This window comes from Cololabis saira, chromosome 22 (genome assembly GCF_033807715.1).
Source record: "Cololabis saira isolate AMF1-May2022 chromosome 22, fColSai1.1, whole genome shotgun sequence".
Taxonomy (NCBI): domain Eukaryota; kingdom Metazoa; phylum Chordata; class Actinopteri; order Beloniformes; family Belonidae; genus Cololabis; species Cololabis saira.
This window is the reverse complement of record NC_084608.1, coordinates 14,129,551-14,154,222: the sequence shown is the minus strand read 5'-3', so window position 1 is coordinate 14,154,222 and position 24,672 is coordinate 14,129,551. Positions and strand designations below refer to the sequence as shown.

General features: G+C 39.3%; 1 protein-coding gene across 2 annotated transcripts in view; it reads right to left on the bottom strand.

The window, feature by feature from the left end:
- Positions 1–24,672, bottom strand: part of cntnap2a (contactin associated protein 2a) — a 412,736-nt gene that overhangs the window by 214,769 nt on the left and 173,295 nt on the right. For both annotated transcript variants that reach the window (XM_061713895.1, XM_061713896.1), the window contains exon 3: positions 4,807–5,000. In XM_061713895.1, the coding sequence (XP_061569879.1) occupies positions 4,807–5,000 (194 nt within the window). The remainder of the gene's footprint in view (positions 1–4,806; positions 5,001–24,672) is intronic.

The window sequence follows — 24,672 nt, the reverse complement described above, 5'->3', positions numbered from 1 at the left end:
TGGCAAAAGGTTCCTGAAAAGAACCTTCATGCATAAAAGCGCAGGACAGGTGATTTTCTCCCCGAGGATCGCTGTGGGAGCCTCATCCAGTGATGAATGGGATTGAGCCGAATGTGATTGGATGGGCTGAAACGGGGCTTGATGTTAGCAGCGTGTGTGTGTGAGAGAAAAATTAAGGTGGCTTATACGCTCCACCAGCCCCACCCAACCCACCCAACCCTTTGATCAATAGCACTGATTGTTCCAATATTATTGCCTCTTACGCACAGAAACACATCACAAAAAGAAGGTTTAAAGCTGTGCAGAGGCCGATCTCAATCATCAGGAAGATCTGGTTGCAGGAGCAGATGTGAGCTTGCATGTGTAAATATATTCTTGTAGACTGAACCTGTCCCAGAGCCTTTTCTAAATGAGACAAGAAGCAAAGTCTTTATCATATGGATATATTTGTATGTGTATATATTCATCATATACATATATATTCCAAGCTAGATATATATCTAGCTTGGAATGAGTGGCTTTGTACTGGTTTACACATCAAACATTGTGAATAATACTGGCAATACATTTAAAAGCAATATATGTTATAAACAGAGGTGACAGAGAAAAGGCTTGCTGTGGTTGAAAAAGCAAAGGAAAGATGAATATATTGTAGAATATTTGCAGAGGTATTAGAGGCAATGAATCAGGGTTAATGGCAGGGCAAAAGCACTTCACAATGAATAATAACTACCAATAATTATGATGCAGCACACAAAAACAACAGTTCAATTCACTTTTGATTGTAAAGGATCCACACAGCACTATGACCAATTCTAACGATACTAAAAAATAAAATAAAACTAACTAAAAGTGGTAACCCCTTTCTCCATCTCTTATCTTATTTCCAGTTCCTGTTTTTTCTATTTCTTGTGTGCGTGTTTTTGTCCCGTCGGTTTTTCAGAGTTGCCACACTACAGTTTTGTCTCAGCATGGCTTCTGTGCTGCTCCTGTGGTTGATCATTCCTCGCACCTGTAGCTTATTACCCTGCTGGATTTCTACGCATGTCTTCTCTACAGTCATGAGCACTTTGCTATGCTACCTCATGTGGTACAAAGCAGGTGTGCCGCATCACTCTGAGCTTGAGTTATTTTTTGATCTGGTTTTGGCACCAACAGTTTTTGATTATAGTTATGTGAATGAGATACCCTCCATCATTGCTAAGGTTTTTTTTTTAATTTATTCTACGATAGCAATCAATCAGTAAACACAATCTTCAAGTTATCACTGCTAAAGGTGGCTGTACAAGCTATCACATGCTTACGATGTTGATCTGAGGATTTTCTTACCTGATATAAAGAACTGGTAAGGGTATGTTTCAATTTTTAAAACCTTCCATTTAAGGACAGGTTATTTTCTTTATAAAATCAATGAATAAGACATTTTTGTGGTAACCAGTAGTATTAATCTAATACATTTTAAACAAGCACCAGCAAGGTTTTTTAATTTGGAGTTGACATTTTGCTAAACCTAGCGCTTGCATGAGCCTAATGCATCTTCTACACCCACCCCATAATGAAAAATAAAATAAATAAGTTGCATTGACTTAAAATACATTTAGAAAAACCATAAAATGATGCAAACTATTCATCATGATTAGAAAAATGACTTAGAAACCATTAAAAAAAAATCAGTTGTACTTGATTCTATTTTTAATTTAAAATAAACACTTCAAATAACAAAAGAAATATAATTTTCTGTGAGTTATTTTATATGTAAGCCTTAATAAAAAACAACACATTTGTTTAATAAATTTGGTTTCCCACGACATTTTATCATCTCTTCTTGTAGAGACATGAAAATAGCTCGATATATACAGTAGGAATAACATCTGGTGGGATTATTTGAAAATATCAGTAAGGTAGTGGAAAATGAGTGGGAGAGGTGGTTTGGTGAAAGAGTAACACACATAACTGTGAATTAAGAGATCCCAGTTTGTCTTCCATCTGCCACAGAACAGTTCAAACATATTTTACACCTCTGATTTCAGTTATCATTTCCACTTTCAAATAGGCATTTACAAAATAAAAAAACTAAAAGAAAAAAAAAAAAAAAAGTGGCTAGCGGTAGGGAAACATTATGGCTGGCTTAAAAAAAAGTCTTTTTTGTAATGTCAACCAGAATATTCCAGAGATAATTAATCAATCAATCAGCACAAATACAATTAATTTTGTATTGTGACTACATTTCATAGTACAGGACAGTATTAGACCAGTGAAACTGTCATGGAGACATTTTCTTGAAGAAAGATTTTCATCATGCAGATACAGTATTTTAACTTGAATTTGAATCTTATAGCTAAAACCATGTGACGATTTAATGCAACCGCTGGATAATGCCATTGGCCCTCTTTTTAATTCTTAGCCAATGAAAAATAGATAATGCAAGCGAAACAAGAAGGTTAACTAATCGTCACCCACCTGTAGATATAAGAATATAAATAAAACCCATTTCCTTTATATCCAGGTTTTCGGTATTATTTGTCCCGTTTGGTACATCATTCATGGCAGAGCTATTTGTGTCCCTTTATCTCACATCTGTTATCACCGGCGGGTATCCTTCTATGCAGGAACAGTGAACAGTTAGGGCCATTAACCCATTAGGTAATGATCACGGTTTGTCAGGTTTCCCACTCAAGTGTTTGCTAACAGGGCAGGGATGGAGAAGTGTTCATTTGGAATAAAAGATGTGGAAATTATAGCCAGAGAGAACATCCATATAATGCGAAGAAATCAAGTGCAGTGGCTTTTCTCTTCTAAATCCATTTAGTGCTGGAATAAGATCTTTATCTGTTAGCTTACATTTGGTAAAAACAGACCTAACAGCCTGATAAATATTTATATGCATCATGCTGTGAAACGGTTTTCCGGTAGAGGTTTACTACTCTCACTTACCTGCAGATATGGATAAGACTGTCACATCCAAATGCAAATAGGTTATTTTGTAATTATAAAATTGTAATATGGTGGAATTTAATTAGATTTCTTTTTCCTGTGTGTTTGAGAGACATGGTGCGTCATTTTTGAAAACAGATAATTGCTTTTGAATTATGGGGCCTCCAACCAATATTATTTGTTCTCTAAGAAATTTGAGTAAAGGTTGTATCAGATAACATTATCAGGACAATTATTTCGAGGCTCATCTATTTAAGCATGAAAACTGACTGAAAACTAACTGAAAATGATTTTGACTTGGACCACAAAGTGTAGAGCAGGGGTCTCCAACCCTGGTCCTGGAGAGCACCTTTCCAGCATGTTTTAGATATTTCCCTGCTTCAGCACACCATGATACAAGGAGCTGTGTCAACAACAGAACTGTTCAGACCTTAATGACGAGTTAATGACGACCATTGATTAGAATCAGGTGTGTTCATGCAGGGAGACACCTAAAACATGCTGGATAGGTGCTCTCCAGGACCAGGGTTGGAGACCGCTGGTGTAGAGAATAAAACTTGGCCAAAGACTTAATTCTGGGTTATCTTAAAGGTATTGTGACATGAAAAACACATTTTTCTTGATTTTTTGTGTTTTGTTGGGTGTCTTGACATCAATTACACCCAAAAAACAATGAACTTTTAACATTCAGTGTATTGTGTGCTTTCTGGGATTTTCCGCATAACTGTGCAAAAATGGCGCACCTGGTTTGGTGGCGGATCGTTACGTAACGACCCGCTAAATCACCGCCCCCTCCACCCAGCTCCCTGCCTCCTCTCCTATCCAGCGCACCATAAAGGCTGATTTATGGTTCCGCGTTACACCGACGCAGAGCCTACGGCATAGGGTTACGCGGCGGCGCGCACCGTACGCTGAACCCTACGGCGTAGGCTCTGCGTCGATTTAACGCGGAACCATAAATCAGGCTTAACACGGAGCTGTTTAGAGCCTCTTTTGTTCTAATAACCGGAGGACAACTGCTAAGAAGACCCGCGGCCACTGACTGGACTTAAGATAAGGGGACCCTGCTGCTTGCATGCCTATATTTTTATGATTGTTTGCTGTGGACTGTCTGCTTCGCCCTGCTGCTTTTCCGTGCATGCTTCGCCTGTCGCTCCCGGCTTAACTCTCCGACGCCGCTGTGAGCGTATTGCTCGCGGGGAGCTGCGGTCCCGGTCCTCTGGTCCCGGTTGGACTTCATCCCCGGGCTGTAGTCTCCCTGTCTGGGCTGTGTGTCGGTGTTTGTGGTTCGGTGTGCGCGCGTGTGTGTGGAGACGCTGGCAGAAGTGTGTAGCGGTTGGTTGGAGGAGGTTTGGAGGAGGAGCGGCGCAATGATTGACAGGAAAGGGGGAAAAAGGAAGCGTTTTTCACGGCGCAAAAAAACACTGTAATAAAAAGCCAGGAATGGAGTACTAGAGTGAAGTTTTTCTTGTTACACTCTTTTAGACACATTTGAGGGATGTTGGCCAAGACTTTTAATAGTGTTAAAAGCATGTTAAAAATGATGTCACAATACCTTTAATATACGCAACAGAATTCTACCATGTTTTCAGGTACAATGAACTAAACCAAAGGTAATTAGAAAGGTAAAACCAAACCTTTCTAATTAATCTAGATGTGTTGTCAGAGTTGCCAAAAACAAGTCTAGCAATTCAGAAATGAAAAATCTTATCTGAAAATGAGATGGAGTCATTGCATGCCAAGTTTTCAGTACACAACTTGAAAAAGTTTTAATAGACCAATCCCTGATACCCTGATGTTTTGCTTTGTGTAGGGTGACTGTACTACCATAATAAACACTTGAAGACACTAAAGCAGTTGTTACTCACTTACCCAAATATTTCCATCTTGGTGGTATGGTTTCCAGTTCCTTCCCTTATCACTGTAGAGGAGACGGTACCGCGTCGTCCAGTCAGAGCTGCTGTAGCGACCCTGCGTTGCTATGCCGCTAACCTGCCTTCTGGAGCCGAGGTCCACCTGGAGCCACTGGTAATGGTCGCTGTCCAGAGGTGACCATCCACCAGCACCTGTGGAGTCAGTAACATTTTATAATGACGGGGACATCAAAGGCATTTATTACATCAGAGAACAATGAAACGGCTTTGTCCCGGAATAAATAAATATATATTGATAAAAAAGAAAATGGAAACTGCTTTTGTTCGAGGCAGACCAGCTCTTGAGCTTAGGATAGGCAGACACAGCATGGTACTCCCATTATCATATTTTTCAAAGGGAATACATAGTTGCAAGGCAATAGTTCATCCTGTTATTAATGGTTAGTGTCCAGCAGAGTAACCCAGACATTTGCTCCAAGACAGCCACTTGTACAGAAGAATCAATCTTTTATTAAACGCGTTTTGTAAAGGGGTGGCCAACCCAGCTGACTATAAAGATGTTTCACAAGAATGACAAGTAATTTCTCCTCATTATGATATAATTATACACTCTCCAAAAGAGCAGACATCTCAACTTAAAGGCAAATGCCATTAGTGTGTATGACATTTCAGGATAGCCTCCCTTTTAATGTCACTATGTGAGACATTAGGTGACATTTTCTAAATGGTGGGGTGTCCGCTACAGCTCATGAGACCACAATTTTAATGCAGGCACAACATTATCTATTCAGAAGCGTATCATGTTGGGGAGAAGAGGGAAAATGACCACCTAGGGCCCAAAGTGAGGATGGTGGGGCTGTTAGGGAACCTTAAAATTATATGAGCAAAAAGCCTAATTTCTCTTTTAACTTGTTATACCCTGAGTTTAAGCTGAAAGCAGCGTCGGTTTAAAGCCGTCAGCCAGAAGTCCAGCTTGGATAAAAGTTTTGCTTTGAGAAGTGCCTAGAGAAATTAAAACAAATAAAAAATAAAGCAACCTGTGCCTGTTAGCAGCTGACATCCCAGGTGCAATTCAAACCACATAAAAGTTATTTGAAAAGTTAACCTCACAGAAAAGATGCACAGGTTTTAAACAATTGTATTCACTTCTCAGCTAGATGTGATATGTGTGTTTTCTAAAGGGATTTATTATGTTTTGTGCAGCTCTATGAGTCTGCAACAAATTAAAATGCCAAGATATAGTTAGCAAGGGGTTTTGGTGAACTGGTAGGAAATGCTCCACCTTTAAGGTTACAGCATCAAGCATCACTTAGAAAGCCTTTGTACTTATAAGTGCATTCAGTTGTAGTATCATTTCAGTGCATTTTATTATATATGTGTCAGCCTTATAGGCTGAATGCTTGTAGGGAGGTCTGTGCTTGTGATATATAGGAATATAGGATTAAGGTTGTAGGGAAAGATCACTGAAAATGAAAGTACTGAGAAGGAAAAAAGGAGAGGGGGACAGAGAAAATAAGAGGACAGTCAACAGATTATATACATATTATATATATATATATATATATATATAATATCTTTATTATTTTTGCTGTAGTGGTGATCATTTTCAACAATTTCCAGAAGCCTAACACAAAGGAAATTTGTATTTAAAGCTTGTGCTGTTATGAAACGGTAGCCCCTTTCACACAGCCAGTTCGAGGCGGGAACGTTGCGCCTTTAAGCCGCCTCGCTTTTCTGTGTGAAAGTCACGGAGGCGGAATGGGGGGGCCAAGTGGCCCCACCAATAAGCCGGCAGCGGAGGTAGTCACAGAGCCGAAACGGGGTCTGTGTGAATGACACAGCCGGCATGCTGGCATGCCACTAGACGCTGACGCTGTCGTCACGCCTCTGATTGCGGAACGCCGGCATGCTGTGTGAATTTACAGACGGGAGCGGCGTTATGCCGGCGTTGTATGGTTCTGTGTGAACCAACAAAGGCGGCGTATTGGCAGGACTTCTTTACACCAATATTGCGGAATCTCTGTGTGAAAGGGGCTGGTTGTTGTTCGGACCCAGATGTAGGAGAGATCAGGAGGCAGGAGTTCCAAAAATGATGATTTATTTTAAACTAACAAAAGGCGCTGCTTTGCAGGATGGCAAAAACTCGAAACAAGAATCCAAAACTACCAAGCAAGGGAAATCACGGAGGGAGCAAACAGTACGGATCAGCAGGGAGCAAGAGAAAGACAAGACCAGATATACACAAGGGTTAACGAGACACAGGTGCAGACAATCAGGGCAGATGGGGAACAGGAAGGTCAAACCAGAACTGAAACACAAAGACACAGGCTTCAAAACAAAACAGGAAGGGCCAAACCCTGATACATGCTATTTCATTTGAGTAATGGTGTTAGTAGTTGTGCAGGGTTTGCGCCGGAGTGGCCCAACAGGATATCTGTTCAGTGCACCCAGTAAAATGGAAATAAGTAAAAATGCAAATACTGTTGTGCACTTCATCTCATTTCACCTGCCTATGGTTATAACTCCCAGCTTAGCTCCGGTTTAATAGTTGCATCCTCGAGTGCAGAGTAAGAACATACATCCAACCATTTACTGTAATATCTATACCCATGTATTCTTATTCAGGGTCACATGGAGCTGGTGGAGCCAATCCCAGCTCTCTTCAGGAGAAAGGCAGGGGTCCACCCTGGAGAGGTCACCAGTCCATCACAGCACCACAAATAGACAAGCAATCAAACACTGACAGTCACTTCTATGGGCAATTTAGAACCAACAATTAACCTGAAATACGTTGTTCAACTGTGGGAGGAGGCTGGTCTACCTGAAGAAAACCCACACAAGCATGGAGGGAACAAACTCCACACCGCTGACGGCAATCAAACCAGGAACTTTCTTGGTGTGAGGCAACAGTGCTTACCACTAAACCACATCTGTATGAACACATTTCATTTTTAGTGCACAAATCCGAGATATAATAAAATAAAATAAAATAAAATAAAATAAAAAAACTGAAAGAAGAAAAAAGTTATTTGGTTGTTTGTCAAATGGAAAATGTGCCCAAGGGAACTTTCTTTTCCTGAAGTTGAAAGTGGAAGTATTTGACATCTTCTGTCCCACTTTGCACAGAAGTAACAAGGTTGTCAGAATCCTGACTTTCCTTGAGCTGAAGGTTATGTCTCCAAGGGTAGACGCACTAAAGTCAGAAAATGTTCCATCAGGGGATATAGTACTTTGAAGAAAATTATCATCTCTAAAGATATCAAAGAAGAGTATTTTAGTGGCACCTTCCCAGGTTACAATGTTGGCAGTACATAGCTGTGTTTATTTCGCTCAGTGGCAATCATCATACTTACAACAGTCTGAAACTTAAAAGCTATGTATTCATTGCCAGAAAAACACTCATGTGACCTCTAAAACCTGCACCCTTCACACCTCGTGTAGTCTACCTGAGGCAGAGCCAAACTCTCCAGGACCTTGTTAAATGAGTCTCAGATTTAATGGTGCTGAGATGAAAGACAAAGGCGACTGTGTAAAAGAGGGAGAGCGGAGATAAGCTGCAAACAATCTCAGTGACACAAATTTCTTTTGAAGAATTTAAAGGGAATGCCACAATTGTAGCAAATAATGACTACTCTTAGGGCAAACAACATGTGATAGGAGAAAATGTCACCGAAATAAATGTGAAGGACAGTCAATTATTTTTCTACACACACACACACACACACACACACACACACACACACACACACACACACACACACACACACACACACACACACACACACACACACACACACACACACACACACACACCTCTTAAAATATACCAATACAAGCCCAAAACAAAGAATGCTATGAACATAAATTGCAAATTAAAAATGAAATAAATAATGCACCAAATATTTAATTTGCTTTGACTTCGTGCTCTGCCATAAAGTCTCACAAAATGTAAAAGGCCTTCTGGCATTGACAATCCCAAGTCAGGTTTCAGTCATTATTTTTTCTTACATGCTTTCTACAAGCATGTCTTCAGATGTGTAGCAGTGTGGGGCGGTGCCACATTTTTCACATCAAAATCCTACAAACATTCTCTGAGAGGGGGCAGGTCAGCGCTGCAAGCAGAGTGCTAACAGGCCAGGCTATTATCCTTGTTATGCCATTATAATGTGTGCAACATGCTTTTTCAACAGTGCTGTTTAACAAAAAGAGACATGGATGCCCCTGCCTCCTGGAAAAGATGTTCTTTTGATAAATATTAACAAATATTACTCTTCGATATACCTTTCTACATTAATATTGCCAACAGAGAAGTTTAAATGACCTTTTGCCAAGTGCACGAGTACAAATCCATACCATATCCATTAAAAACCTGTTATTTGGAGTTTTTGCTGAAAATGATATGGATACATCCCAGATGCCTCTAAATAACTAGAAATGTTCATGCTGCCTCTTGACAAAGCGGACAAAAGTATTTTTTTTCGCAGTTTTGAACCTTTCAGTGGCCTTTGTGAATGTAGCTCCATATTGTCCTGAGAGAAAGGTGAGAAAGGTTTACAAAGTCCTCCCCAGCCCATGAGATTATATTATATCAACTACTGATGTGTGATGGTCATTGAGGTTGAAGTCTTTGAGGAATAGGAGATCATGGGTGTTTAGCTTTGACTTGTAGCCTAGCCCTTTATGCACATATTGATTGAATTGTTTAATGAAACCCTTTCAGATTTCTGAGGCGCATTGCTTCTAAACATTTGAATGTTTTTCAATCAAATTTGTTGAAAAGGCCGATGCCCATCTTTGCTCCTCAAAGACTCATAATTTGGTACAAAAGTAACATCCATGAAAGGCTGATTACAATCACCTGATGACTTCATGTTCTTGCAATAATTCAATTTTCCAATCCCTAAACTGGCTATGAATTAACTTCTTTAGAAACATCTTGACATATGATGTAAAAAGAAATGCAAATAACAAATGACAAAGTTGGTCAGAAAAAACAATTAAATAGCTTGGGTTCATATTGTCTGCAAATAAATAAAAGTAAAAGCTAAAAAGGAAAATTGAATTTAAAAAAAAGTTATTTGCATTTTCCATTTAATGACAACTTTTTCTCATTTAGGATTGTGCAACAAATGGCTGGGACTGTAACCGTACACTCACACAGGAGAATTGCAGGAATACTTGAAAGGGGTGTGACTGATGAAATGATTATCAGGATGAACAGAGCTGGAAGAACTGTGAACTAGTCAGTGTAGCTCTGACTCTGTGAACATGTTTAAAAAGACACTTAGATGAGACACAAATAAGTAGAAAGCACAAGTGAAGGAGAGTGTCATACACAAAATTTGACAATCATATGATAAATTAAAGGATGCTAAAGTGTGCAGTGTAACACCCCCTCTCATAAAAAAGAAGAAAAAATAAATCCTGCATCTCACATAGCCATTAAACTCAAGCTCCAGACTTGGCAGATTACCAGGGTTGTATCAATGGAAACATCAATACCTCAAAAATGCATTGGAGTGAAGCCATCCCCTTAGGGGACAGGACACTATCAAAGGAGAGAAGGCTTGGAGGGTGTGGGCTTCAAAGTGAGGAATTGGGTCTGGGAGATATAGGGATAGTGTGTTAGTGATGAGTAAACAGACAGGAGTATACAAGATCAAGAATGCAAGTTAAGCAGACAATGACCACCACAATGTGCTGCTTTGCACAAGAGGGGAGGATGAGGTGTCAGACAGACTGACAATATGTGGACATGAGAGAGAGGACCAGGCCAGAAAAGGGAAACAGGAGAGACAGATGACAGAATGAAAAAGATAAAGTGATAAGAGGGGATTTCATGGCCTAATACTGGGGAAGCCGGAGATGAGATGAGTGGAGATGGGTTGGAAATGATAAAGAAGATGACAGAAAAGACCAAGAGTGTAAAGAGAGAAGGATATTTAGACTCCAGGTGGCTTCAAATGACAGCGTATATATATCCAGCTTGGGTAACCTACAGCTGCACTGACCACATCATAAAGGATCCCTAGAAAGGGGCAAAAACAGACAATCCCATCCAGCTACTGACCAATAACCTGCGTCTGTCCAACAGGGACCCTCCTGTCAGGCATCATAGTCACCAAGATAAGTACGCACATAAGTGCAGCTCAGAAGGCAACTGAAAGTAACACCAGAGGAGATAAACACCAACTGCTGATCAACAGGACAATTGCCAAAGAATAGGCAAAAAAAAAAAAAAAACGGCCTGGTTCCAAAAATCATTTTGGGCTCTTGTTTGATTTCACATCCATGTGAAATGATACATAAACCAACATTCATTCCTTATATAAAGCATAGCCTTTTGATTGACAGGGGGCTCAGCACATGGTTAGTCATTTCCACTTCCTCATCAGTCATCACCATGCTACAAAGCTAAGCGAAGTAATCGTCAGTTTATTCTAACCCAGCATTGGGTAAACGCTACGCCAAAGCTAACTTTAACTGATCTGTTGTGGCTACAGTATGTTCCCATTGGCTTCCTGGGCGATATAGAGACATGCCTTATGATGAAAAAGAGTCTTCAAAATGGGACATCACAAAACCTATGGGCACGTGACTGATGTGCCATTCATCCTTTCCTACTGTTGATGGTATATAGGTGGGCGATACCTCCAAGAGTGGTGGAGAATGAAAATGATAATATCCTGTCAGACTTCCAAATCCCGACTGATAAGCCGATGAAGAAAAAAGACATCCAGCTCAAAAAGTGTACTTTAATAAAAGAGAAACACACAAGGTTTAATTGGCATGTGTTATCACAGATTGTGAAGCAGAGCTCCACACCTCAGCTATTTCACACTTCCCTCTGGGGAGTTGAGTTTAATGAAACATCACCATGTTGCTGTTAACTGTTTTGGCTGTACTTAGTCTTCCCTACCATACCAAGTCACCTGACCTCAACAACCATTTATATTTCAGCTCCCTCCACATATTGCTGTGTATGAACCCAATTGCATGATGCAAGATGTTGATACCTCAAGTTTTGATACATACTTCTAGAGGTTGGCAAATGCTGGGTAAATCGTCATGGTTTGACGGGGCCGTCAGAGACTCATACTTGAGTGAGTACTACCAAAAGAGCAGTTTTGAGTATTTTGACAAGCACGAATGTGTCAGTTTGTGCACAGATTTTGCTTACACAATATTGTTTAAATCAGTGGTTCTCAAATGGGGGTACGCGTACCCCTGGGGGTACGTGAAGGCACTACAGGGGGTACGTGAGATTTTAAAATATACATATATTTAAAAAGTAGCATCCATGCAAAAATCCATTAAAAATAAATATTTCAGAAATAATTGAGGAAAATATAAGTTTAAATTCATAAAATGAATTTTATCTTCAGGAGTAGGCTATTCAACTTATTATCCTAAAACCGCAGAGTATCCCCCACACCAGGATCGTTCCACCTAACCTGTCAAATGCCACTTGGCTTCACCTGTCAATCACTTGGACCAACGATGGAGTCGTGGTTGAAGGGTAGCAGCAATATTTTTATGTTTAATAAATCAGTTACTGATGGCACAGTGCTCTGTTTTACGTCTTTTTTTTTTACAACCAAAAGTGCTTTGCGCTGGTTAGGGGGTACTTGGCTGAAAAAATATTTCACAGGGGTACATCACTGAAAAAAGGTTGAGGACCACTGGTTTAAATCATACAAAATACAGTTAGAAAATGTAATAGTTTGCAGTAATCTTTTAATCTAAATTCCATTACTAAGGATGAAGAAGGAGGCAGATTAGCATTTAAGGGTTATGAAAAAGATCGGATGAGAAGAAGGAAATTGGACTGAAAGAGAGGAGAAAAACTGTTTTTTAAGAGTGTAAATGTGATGAAAAGCCTCTTGGAAAAATCTCACTGCTTAAAAAAAAACAGAGAAAGAAAGGGAGGAAGAAAAGCATGTTTGTAGAGCTTGGAGCTAAAGGGTTCAATGTTTGGGTCAGGGGAGGTCCGAGGGGCGCAAATTTAAGATGGGGGGAGCAATGGAAAAGCAGAGACAAGAGAAGTAAGGTGGACAAATGCAGTCATAGACTGGAGACAAAAAAGTGTGATCGGGGAGCCAGATGCATACTGTAGAAATCTTCCTCAATCATGTTTAAAATTTTAATTCCATGTCTAAAACTATAAATGCTCATAGATAGAATTGACCATAGAGATTCCTTTCAACAGATTTATAAAGCCATACTTGCCCAGATTTTATAGACCTCAAGTAATTTGAACAAATCGGAGTTCCACAGCCATTTTCAACCAAAGATCTTGTGGTTTTCTAAATCCACACTCCTAAACAGATGCCTTTCATGCAGGTACAAGCTCCGTAGGTTTCATGGATTATGTTCTATATGACAGAAAGGCCACAACATGTGAGGCTACAGGCTTGTGTGCCTGACACTGTGTTGTGTGGTACTGGATCTCTTCAGGGAACAGTCCTGTCACCATTCCTCTTCACCCTGCATTCATCTGACCACAGGTACAACACAGACAGATGTTTGCAGAAATGTTGTATCATGCAAGGGGATTACTTGGAATATAGGATGGCTGTGGAAGTTTTTTGATTGGTGTCAGCTGAGTAAGCCACAGCTCAACATCAACCAAAGAACTAATCGCTCCCCCGTCTTTTAGAGGGGTGGATGTGGAAATTGTTCAGGACTACAAATACCTAGGAGTGCACACTGACAATAAACCTGGCTGGTAAAAGTACTCTATTGCTACCAACAAGTGTGGTCAGATTAGACACTATTGAACTACCGTAATTCCTATGGGGACACCATGTCTTCAGAGCCTGAATAATGTTTTACGAGTCTGTGTTGGCTGGTTTGTTTTTCTATGCGATGGCGTGCTCATTAAGACTCATTAAGATGATCAGAAAAGCAATCTCGGTGGTAGGCGAGGATTTCGACAGCTTAGAGGCTGTAACTCAAATAACATTGTTCAGACATTGATGGGCAATGCAGGTCACCCATCCCACAGTGAGAAAATCCTTCCTCCCCACCGCCATAAGACTTGTTAACTCCTCCCCTATTTTACATAGTAATATCCCATTTACAGTATATATATATATATATATATATATATATATATATATATATATATATATATATACACACACACACACACACTGTAAATGGGATATATATATATATATATATGAATTGCCGTACATATTGTGATAGGAGAAAGAAAGAGGAAAAGTGAGAAAAGGGTTGACAGGATAATGTGAGGATGAAGAGGGAGTGGAGAGGGGATAGAAGGTGAATGAGTGAGAGCAGATGAACAGGCGCTCGGCCCCAAAAAAGAGGAAGAATGGGAGGAGGTAGGCGAGGAAAGCAGCATCGGGGGACTGTCACCATTCTTTTGCCTGTCACACACACAGATGTTCAGGGAGAAGAGAGGAAACAGGAGGACGATAGGTGAGATAGGTGTGATAGGTGTGAGAACAGGGAGCAGAAGGTCAAGACATCACCTCTGAGGAAGAGACAAAGAAAAGGAAAACGTACCAAGACAAAGATCAGGGGATAACGCTCACAATAAAGGAGAACTATCAAAAGTAAACTATAAAAGTAATACAAAAAGAATAAAGCCTTGAAAACAAACCAGGGAAAAATGAAAAGTGCACCACTGAAGCTGATAAAATTCTTCTCACTAGATAACCCACCCTGACAGCAGATCGTCAGATTGTCTGTGTCTCATCAAACATTTCATATCAGCATTGAGACGTTGAGTGACATGATTGAAGTAGTACACAAATATTTTCAGCTAAAAGTCAGCTTAAAACAGATGGAAACTATAAAATATGCCTACAATACCAGTTTTGCCAATCTTATTCAATAGGAACCACTTCATCAATAATTCAGCAGATGGTTCGACTGTTCCAGTCATTTACTCACAGATATGACAATGTCTACTTTTTTTATTTTTATGTTAATTATAGCCCCTATGTTGAACTCTCCTTTCCACTTCTGTTTTATGTTAATTTTTTAATCTTAATCTTTTTTTATTGTAAACATATTAGTATTTTGTTTTAGATGTCCCTGCTGTGTCCGGGTCATCTCCTCATGTATGACTCTTTTATGTTTCCTTTTAATCGTTAATACGTTTTGCTCATTTATAAATAAGCAAGGGTTAGTTATAAGAAATACATGGTGTGGTTTGAAAAAAAAAATACAATAACTTGATTGAGCTTCACTGTCACATCACACCAGTATTGCCAAATACAAAAAATAAGGAGAAAAAATAGGAAGAAAAGTTAAATCCTTATTGTAACATTTCACCTTTGATAGACCATCTAGGTCTGCATGGGACTTTTACACAGTATTGAATAATAGCTATGTAATCCATTGGCCCATCTGCAACATATTAACCCATTAATTGATGAATTATATGCATGCTTTTACCTTTCAGGACCGATGCAATGTGAGTGTTGTGTTAGCATTTCTAAGACACACGAACAATTAAGCTTTATCTATTTATTTTTTTATAAATATCATTTAACATAAAGGGTGGAATCAGTAAATAATATTAAAAGTCATACAGAAAAGCTTTAAAGCTTTTTGGAAAACCTGATTTCAGTCATTTGATGACTTTGATCATGTAGCATTGAAGCAGTCGTGGTCTTACATACAGTAGAAAATGTAATTGTGCATACACATACAGTACATCTAGATTCTGAATTGAAATATTGGTTAGCAGCCTCTAAATCAAGAAAACATTCATATTCAACATAAAACATAAGTCTCTCCAATTTTTCTTGCGAATGTGGGGAGCAAAGAAATGCATCCCACCAACTGTAGTGGACTAAAGGACATGCAGGGGATCAAAATCTGGAGAAAATGAACTCAGTGGCACCCCTGGGACACCGATTGAAAAATATGACTGCTATTGAATGCAATTTAGGTAGATATTTTTTCTTTTAATATATCCATGCATCCCTTCTGTCCATCGCTGGTTGAGCTGTTGTTTTATTTCAACCATTTTATTTTTATTCATACTTTACACTTACTCTTGGGTTAAATCTCTTGTATTAGGATACTCTTTCACAGAAATGGTTTTCGAAAAGTTTGCCGTCTTCTTTTGGCCTACAGCTATCCCCTCAACTTCTTGTCGGCACCATCTGAGAAAAATCACTAGACAGGTGGAGTCAGTATAAATTCTCTTGAGATTTATACATCACAGGTGTGCGAGTTACAAATGAGATCCTCAGTACCCACGAACACAAGGTTTTTTATATTCAGCATATTTAGCAAATTGACAGTTAGGACTCTGTGGGTACTGACATGAGGAGAAGTACACATATAAATCCAAAGATGTTTTAATAAATGGGGCCCCAGGCCTTTGAGAAAGACAAATAGAGACACATCATGATGGTGGATGAGTTCAAGCAGCTGGTGAAAGGCATTACATCCAAACAAACGACTCTGGACAGGCACAGGATTAAAAGACAGAGCTTCACTACTCCAACTGTTGATGTGGGAGAATACTTGGGTGGGTTTGCACATGCTAAAATTTGTTTCTGTACATGCTCGTTTTACATGCTTTGATGGCTAAATATGCCCTTTTATATTTAGAACATGAACATGCAATTATATTAATCACAATTTCCACTTTTGATAACAAAAGCCACATTAACTGAATATAAAAAACCTTAATTTATTTAGATGCTAGGTTGCCAGAAAAAAAAAAGGAGAATTGAGAAAACAGCTGGTTGGCCCTCTGCTAATACTTCATCTTTCTGTCATGGAGCATAGGGAGCGGATGGAGACAGAGTAATTTAATTAGGAGAGGGCCACCATTATCAATGGCTGACTGAAATGACTACAGACATCAACCAACTTGCAAGATGCTTGTGAGTGAAAAGAAACGCATGAAAAGGGAAGTAAAATCTGGTTAATTGTTTGGGAAGTCTTTGCACCATTTTCCTGCAATTGTTCCGTCCTTAGTTTGATTTTTTTTTTTTTAAAAGGACAGAATTAAATGTAAGCCTTAGGGAAAACTTTCAGGTTTAGAATGGAAGAGAAGAGAAGGAAAAAAAAGATGAAAATGAAGGCTGACTAGAAAGAAAAGGAGCAGCCTGGGAAAATAAGAGTTTAAGGCTGAGGAATTTAACTACTGAAAATAAAAGTGTGTGGAGAGAAAATAAGATGGAGTGAAAGAAAGGGGATGCAAGAATGTGATGAAGGGCAGGGAAAGACAAGAGAGAGAAGAAGCGACAGGAAGAAGGAGGATAAGAAGAGAGGGCTGGGATTGAAAGAAAATGAAATGTAAGGATCAGTGGCCACGTGTTTGTGATTAGCAGCCCAATCTCATGCTTGGCCACATCTGCACTGTGAAGCACTGTGTGTACACACACATGCTCACAAGTTCACATGTACGCATGTCTGCACAGATATTCTTGCACACACACTCAGTTTACCGGTTCCTTTGTCACCTTCTTTAAACACAAAGACATGTATCGTTCTTTCAAGCCTCCAGCCACATTGAACTCTTTGTTACTCTCATAATTTAATGAACTTAAAAAAAGACATTGCCATGAATCATCAAGGGGTTTTAGATGGTTGCTGAAATAATACGTGGAGTTTGAGAAATGAAATAAAGTAACACTAATAAGAAGTTATTATACACTTTTTACCTAATTATTTTCTATGCATCCCTCCTCTCCTCCGCCACATCCCGTCTCTGCCTTTTATCTGCGTTTTTTTGTATTCAGGCAGTTTGTCTTCTGACATCACTGATCACAGATCATGTGACCAATACGTGAGTTTTAGAAAAATCTATTTAGAGAAAAATCACAACAATTTTCTTTGGAGTTAAGAATTTCTCACACCTTTTGTGAAATATGGACTTATTTTCAGCTCAGGAATTGTCAATGATCTAACAAATACAGTGCCCTCGGTCAGTGACAAATGTTATTGAACTTCAACTCTAAACTTCCAACAAACAAGGTTAGTTACTACTTTTTCTGTGGAAATGGCAAAATGTACTCAACCGTTTTAGGATAGATTTTTTATAAACAACACAAGGTTAATCACTGACAAAGCCGTCTGTGTGTGTGCACTAATCAGAAAAATAAAAGCCTTCATTTGCTTTGAAAAATATTCTATCACTGTCCTTAAGTTAAGTTTAGGACGTCAGTTTCTTGGACTCAACAAACAAGTTTTACTGAGGTTGTCGATGCAATTCACTAAGTGTTTTTCAGAGTGTAAATGTGATTTTTGAGAGGGAACCAAAGGGATTCAAAGTCAGCTGAGGAAAAGGTCATTAGTTATGTTCAACTTTGAGGCCTTAACTGGTTTAAAAATGGAAAATGCTGCTGATGCTTTATCCTGTAGAATGAGCAGAACCTTCTTGCTTTTATCTTATTAGCACTGCTTGAAAAACGAGTTCTTCATAAACTGGTCAGATATTTTCAAGAGTTTTATTTTTTATTTTTTAACCAATCTTTGACTCAAAGTAGTGATACTAATTCAATCAAAATTCATAGAGGGTCGCAGCTATGGCATGCCTTGACATTGTAGGATATTCATGGTGGTATTAGATTGATGTTTAATGCAGAAATTAGTGTCCTTTGCTCTTCATACTTTTGCGATTCTTTGGATTATTTAAAACAAAATGTTTTACTCTCCAGTACTCACGGCTCATTAGTCTTTGAACATTTTTTTAAAACCATATGGATGTTGTGCTAAATCTGCTTATCACATAAGTCCAAACCTCCATGATTACACAAATCACCTGGGGCCTCATTTATAAAAGAGTTCGCAGGATTCATACTAAAAGTGCACGTAAAGCCAAAAGCCAAAATGGCGGGCACAAAAATAAATCCGGATTTATAAAACCCTGTGCACGCACACTTGCACGCAATGTTCGCTTTATAAATCACAGTCCAGCTGGAAGGTTCCGCAGCTGAATTCGCCTCATATCCCGCCCTCTACACGCCCACTTCATACCATAAATGGGCAATGCAAAGTAGTATTTGCATATGAATGAGCCTGCTGAGCATGCGCAGTGGTTTCCTTCAGCCTGTTTTGGCATGAATGAGACGTGTCGAGCAACCGTGCCACTAAAATTCACGGAGACTGAGATCGAGATGTTGTGGATGAGGTGGAGGACAGGAAAACAACATTATTTGGTGGTCACAGTAAAAGTAGAAAAATTATATATTTACAGTTTAAAAACTAACGGTAGGCTCAGCCTGTAATTGCAAATCATCAAGACACTCTCGGCGAAGGCGATGCGAAGACGGGACGGCAGCCCTGCTTTCCCTCCACCCCTCCCCTCTTCCCTCAGTGCTGCTCAAGGCTGATTTATGGTTCCGCGTTACACCAACGCAGAGCCTACGGCGTAGGTGCGCGTTGCCGCGTACCCTACGGCGTAGGCTCTGCGTCGTTTTAACGCGGAACCATAATTTAGGCTTACGCTGGCGGGTAAAGGTTTCTCGCGCGTGGGTCAGTGTCCCTTTAGGGGCTCCGTAGAGCCCCTAAACGCTCTACGGAGCCCCTCATTTGTTCTGTCCTCAGTCACTCTACGGTTGTCGCGGTGGGTGACTAGGAGGTTCCCGGCGTGTCCGGGCACTGCGGCTCCAGCAGCAGCAGCAGAGTCCTGACTGACGCTGTGCTTCAAACACAGAGGGACACGATCAGCACTATTATATTATAAGTCTGATATGTGATGACATTATTAAGAGAATTACATGAATCTGGCTTCATTTCACCACCTCACCGCCTGCGTCGCCAGTTCCCCATATCTTAAGTATGTTCCTACGGGAGGGTCAGGGTTGGCTTAGGGATACGCAGATTTTTCGGTTAGTTTTTTCTTTTTAAATCCCAACCTTTGCGTAGAAGGTGGCTTGCGCATCTTTCAAGCCCTGTTTTGTGCGCAAGCAAGCTTTATAAATGAGGCCCCTGAACATTATTGAATCCAACAAACCTTTAGCTTTACAAATGGAAAATCATAGTCTCAAAATGCTCATTGACATACCATTTCTTCACTTTTTAGTCACTCTGAAGAAGTGCTTCTAAGTCCAAACAATTATTACAAAGTCATTGCTTCACTCCATGCTGATCTTAGACATTTACCTTGGAACAGAGAGACCGCTTTTTCCACAAAAATTCAAAGATGTGAAGACAGCAGGTGGGAAGAATGGTGAGGACACATTAACAGCCTTAATAAGTATTACTGAAGAAGAGAACGAGTAAAAGGTGGACAATTGAGGAGGTTTTTTTTTTATTCCCGAAAAGAGAAAGAAATATTGAAAAAAGAAAAATCTAATTGTGGCACTGATATGGTTATGGACTATAAGAGATTACAATCAGAAGGAGGTAGTATTGAGTGAAATGTGTGAAATAATTTTTACAATCCATTAAGCATAAACTTAATACATTATGACAAATGCTATTTACCAAAGAAGGAAAAGGGGTGTGTTGAATATTCAAGAGCCAGCCATAAAGCATCAAGTCTTTGAAATAACCACTGAAACAAAGCAGTTCTTATTTAGGCATTATTCACAGGCCCACGGATGCGCCCCCTCCTACAGCTCCCTACGACGAGTCATAAAATCTGTGATTTTGTCCCACTTGCACATGCAAGTACAGAGTAGATGGAAAGCAGAATCTGGATTATTTTACGGACAGCATGAAAAACAAACTTCATTAGAACTGTTTATATATGCAAAAACTAAGGCACACACGCATATCTACAACCTAAAACAGATGTTAGCTTCCACAACTGAATATTTAGTTTAACACGAGTGATGTGTCTCTTTGATTTCATGCCTTTCATAGCACTGGGACATTGGGTAAGATTGTTTTATGCCACAGATGGCAGCCTACATTTAGCTGCCAAATGTGGAGTATTAGTATTATGTGTGTGGACTTGTGTTTGTCAAGCTTTCATCTTTTCTGTGAATGTGTACTTCGTCATACAAGTTGTTTTTACATTCAGTGCATGCTTTGTCAGAAAATATTTCACTGCAGTTCTAAACCTCTGCCAGATTTGCATTTGTTACATCAGCATCTTTGACTGTGCATACATAATATTGCAATCTTGATGAGCAGGTTTGAATGTTATTTTACATGTCAAGACAGAGTTTGGTGGGATAATAAAACATGGCCAGTTTAGATCACTCTGGCAGTTTTTGTAAATAAACTGTTTCTGAAAGTTGATCTGATACAAAACCGAGGTGCGATTCTGCCCACTCATCAACTCAGGGCTGGTTCATTCATATGACAGTGGTGGATACATGCAAGTAGCAGTTTTACCCTTTTGGTTCTTTTTTGATACTCTTGCAATCACTCCAACGTGAGAGATGTTTGGTACGTGAGGTTTTGGGCAGGAGCAACCAAAAAAAAAAAAAAAAGAAAGTTTGATCAAGGTGGTGGACACCGAAGACTTCATGGTATTTAAAATGTATGTATTTGGAATTAGAATTTACTTTATTCTGCAGGTTTCTGCAAACAAACAAGGTATTTGAGTCGGCAGACTATCTCTCAAGGTTCAATAAAATAAATAAATAAGTAAAGATAAAAAGCACAGAAATTAAAACATATGTACACAATATACTAGACAGAGCCAATATTTACAGTCATGAAGATATTGCACAAATATTAAACGCTCTGTGACTACTGAAAGTTCAGCAGAGCAAAAGCCTCAAGGAAGAAACTGTCTCTGTGACGGATGGTTTTGGTGTGCAGTGCTCTGTAGCGCCTACCAGACAGCAGAAGTTTGAAAAGTTTGTGTGCAGGGTATGAAGGGTCTGCAGACATGTTCTTGGCCCGTTTACTACAACAGGTCTTGGATAAAGGTAAGGTTTTTTTCTGCAGGACCTTACTGTCTCTTAAATGCTATGTTTTGTGATACACTAACATGAGCCAATAAAGGAGCTTAAAATACTAAAAAAACCTAAACAAACAAAGAAAAAGATCCTACAATTTGGGAAGTTTTGTGTGTATTTAGGCATGTTTTCTATTCCATCTGGCATCACGGGCCACAAGCAGACAGTGCTGTCAGTCACTGACGGCTGTAAACGTCACCCACACTGTGGAAAGAAGACAACATGCCGAAAGCCTCAACTGTGTACCGACACTTTAAACTGAGCAAGGACAGGACAAAAGGAGTCTGGCAAATATGCAGTTTCAATATGACCATCAGTTTAATGCAGTCAATCACATCGGTAGAAGCTGCTTTTATTGAACTGCAATGGTATAAACAAGTGACTAGTTACTTACACTCCTGCAGTCACCATGAAGCTGTTTTAATCTGTAAACACTTAGTTTTATTGCATGACATAAACTTGACTCTTGACGGTTTAAGTCTAAAATCATCAATATCAATGTATTTATTATTTATTATGAATTGTTATTATTATTATAAAAACAGTTCCTTAGTTACTACAATTTATGTATTTATATATTTACCCAATTTTGGGACTATACATACTTTTATTTTCAAGGTTTCACATATTGGGACATACTATATTATCATCTCATCCTTAAAACACCAAGTTACAAAAAAATAGGAAAATAAGAACTGAGAAAAAGTGTACTTCACCAAGCTGAGTGAAGTATATCCTGTCGGTTTTCCCCAGTCACTAAATTGCTGGCTACAGCGCTTTACAAGGGCAAATCAACAAATTACAATGAAGGGGAAGCTGGTTTTTGGTGATGTAAAACTCTTCTCTCCTGTGCTGCGCCGCAGTCTCAGTGCTGAGAATAACACATACTGTATTCAATCTGAAAGTAATTTTATGCCCAATCATTTGCCACATTTTTTTAAGTGTGAGAAAACCCACTGATCAGTTCAGTGACAGTGAATCAGCGCAGGAGAGAAGTTCACCCCTGCACAAATCACATTCATGTAGGGGTGCTAAGTGACCAGAGAGCTTTGAGGAAGTGGTGAGCAGATGTAGCCAAATGAGGAGTTACAGTATGTCATAGGGGGTATGACATAACAACGATGTTTTCACTCTGTAATCCATCTTGAGAAGATGCTGCCATAATGGAAGGACACGCTTTCCGTTGCCATGGATATATAAAGAGCAAAAATGCAATCAGGGAAGTAAAGATTGTTATTTGACAGTTCCTTTGTCAAAAGGAAACAAAAGGAAAGGGACCCTACAGGGAGAAGCTAAAAACCAGTGCCAGGCAGTGGTGTTTTGAGAAACTGCTTGAGATCAGTAACAAGTTTACAACATCAAAACGACCTGCCAAGTGCAGGACAGAGGAAAAACACAGAGATCCTACCGCCTTCACATTACTTGACATAGTAAATTATCTGGTTTATGGTAGTAGTGGCTACACAATGCAAGAGTTTAAGAGCTGTGAATTATGGGAAGGTTGTGAACAATTCTGCTACTGCTGGGTCTTAAGACTGATAGATCGAGAAACCTTTAAATTGCAGGATCTCAGTCATGGGGTACTAAAGTAAGGCTGCATTCCTCTGCTTTTATTTACGCTTCATATTTTTCTTAGCAATTATGATTAGAAAAATGAAATTATTCTATCCTGCTGAGTCATAGGGTTAATTGGGTGGTTGGTGAGAGCCTCTTCATGTTCTCACAATGTAAATTTAAAGATAAAGTTTAGCATAAGGAATAAATGGAATCTTAAGTCTTGTTTAAATTAACAATAATGGGCAGCTATTCAGCACACTTAAAAGTACATGGTTAGTTCACAGGCTTGAGGTGAAGTATCTATGATTTCTGTGGCTGGCAACCACCGCACATAAACTTTGTGGCTTCATGGAAACATTTTCTTCTTGACTCTCATGCCGGAAGTGCCAAAAAAGTTATCCCATTGATCTGATTTTGAGGTTTATTTTTCCCTAATAACTGCCGTGTGACCTGCTATACCAGTGCTTCACAGAGCAGTGTTGTTCTGCCATATGTATATATTTAAAAAAAGTCATGGCACAAACTCAACCAAACTCATCGCCAACCTTATAATAACAATGAACACCTAGTCCAACTTGAACTTCCAAAGATGGCACAGGCAGATATGTGATGTCACATTCTCATTCTCCATTGAGATGGATGCATGCTTTATCTTTCCATCTGTCAACACAAATATATCTGGCTCCAGATGTGGCATACTGATGAGGAGGAAACGAGCTGCAGCAAAGCAGATAAGGGTGTGGGTCCATGATATCCTCAAAGTCAGGCAGGAGTTGGGAGAGTTTTAAGCTCTTTCAGGAGCTGCAGTTGTACACTGACAGTTTTCAGTTATAATTCAGGCCGAGTTGGGAGCAGTTTGACAGCCTGCTGTGGAGAGAAGCACTGAGACTCACAAAACTGTGGACCATTTAGAGTTGCTGGAGCAGATGATCACTTCAGGAGGACATTTAACTGTGAAAATAGAAAAAAAAAACATGTTTCTACTGCTTTTTAAACATAACCTTGAAGCTCAAAATGTTCCCATTTAGACAACTTTTGAATTCAATGCCTTTATGACTACAGTATCTTTAAAGAGTTGTGTGGGCAGTTTTACCAAACTTTTGTAAACTAAAGGGAGTGTTTTTTTATATATATTTAAACAAATAAGCAGATTGATGTAATTTGGATCTATTTCTTCATTCTGTCTTTCTGGTTTGGTTTTATAAAAGGAAAAACTGAAATACATGTACCGGTATGTCTTTGGCTCTGAGATAAAGCAAAAAATGGACCAAAGAATGCATTTTACTCCAATTAAACAGTGCCTCATTCTCTGCTGTAGTTTTGTTTTGTTTTACTTTTTGGTGTACCACTGTCAGTGAACACAGGGATTTCTTTTTCAAAGCACATCAGTATCAAGGCTTCCAGGGTACTTTGTTATGATGAAGTGTGGCCAGGACCCAAATGCAAGA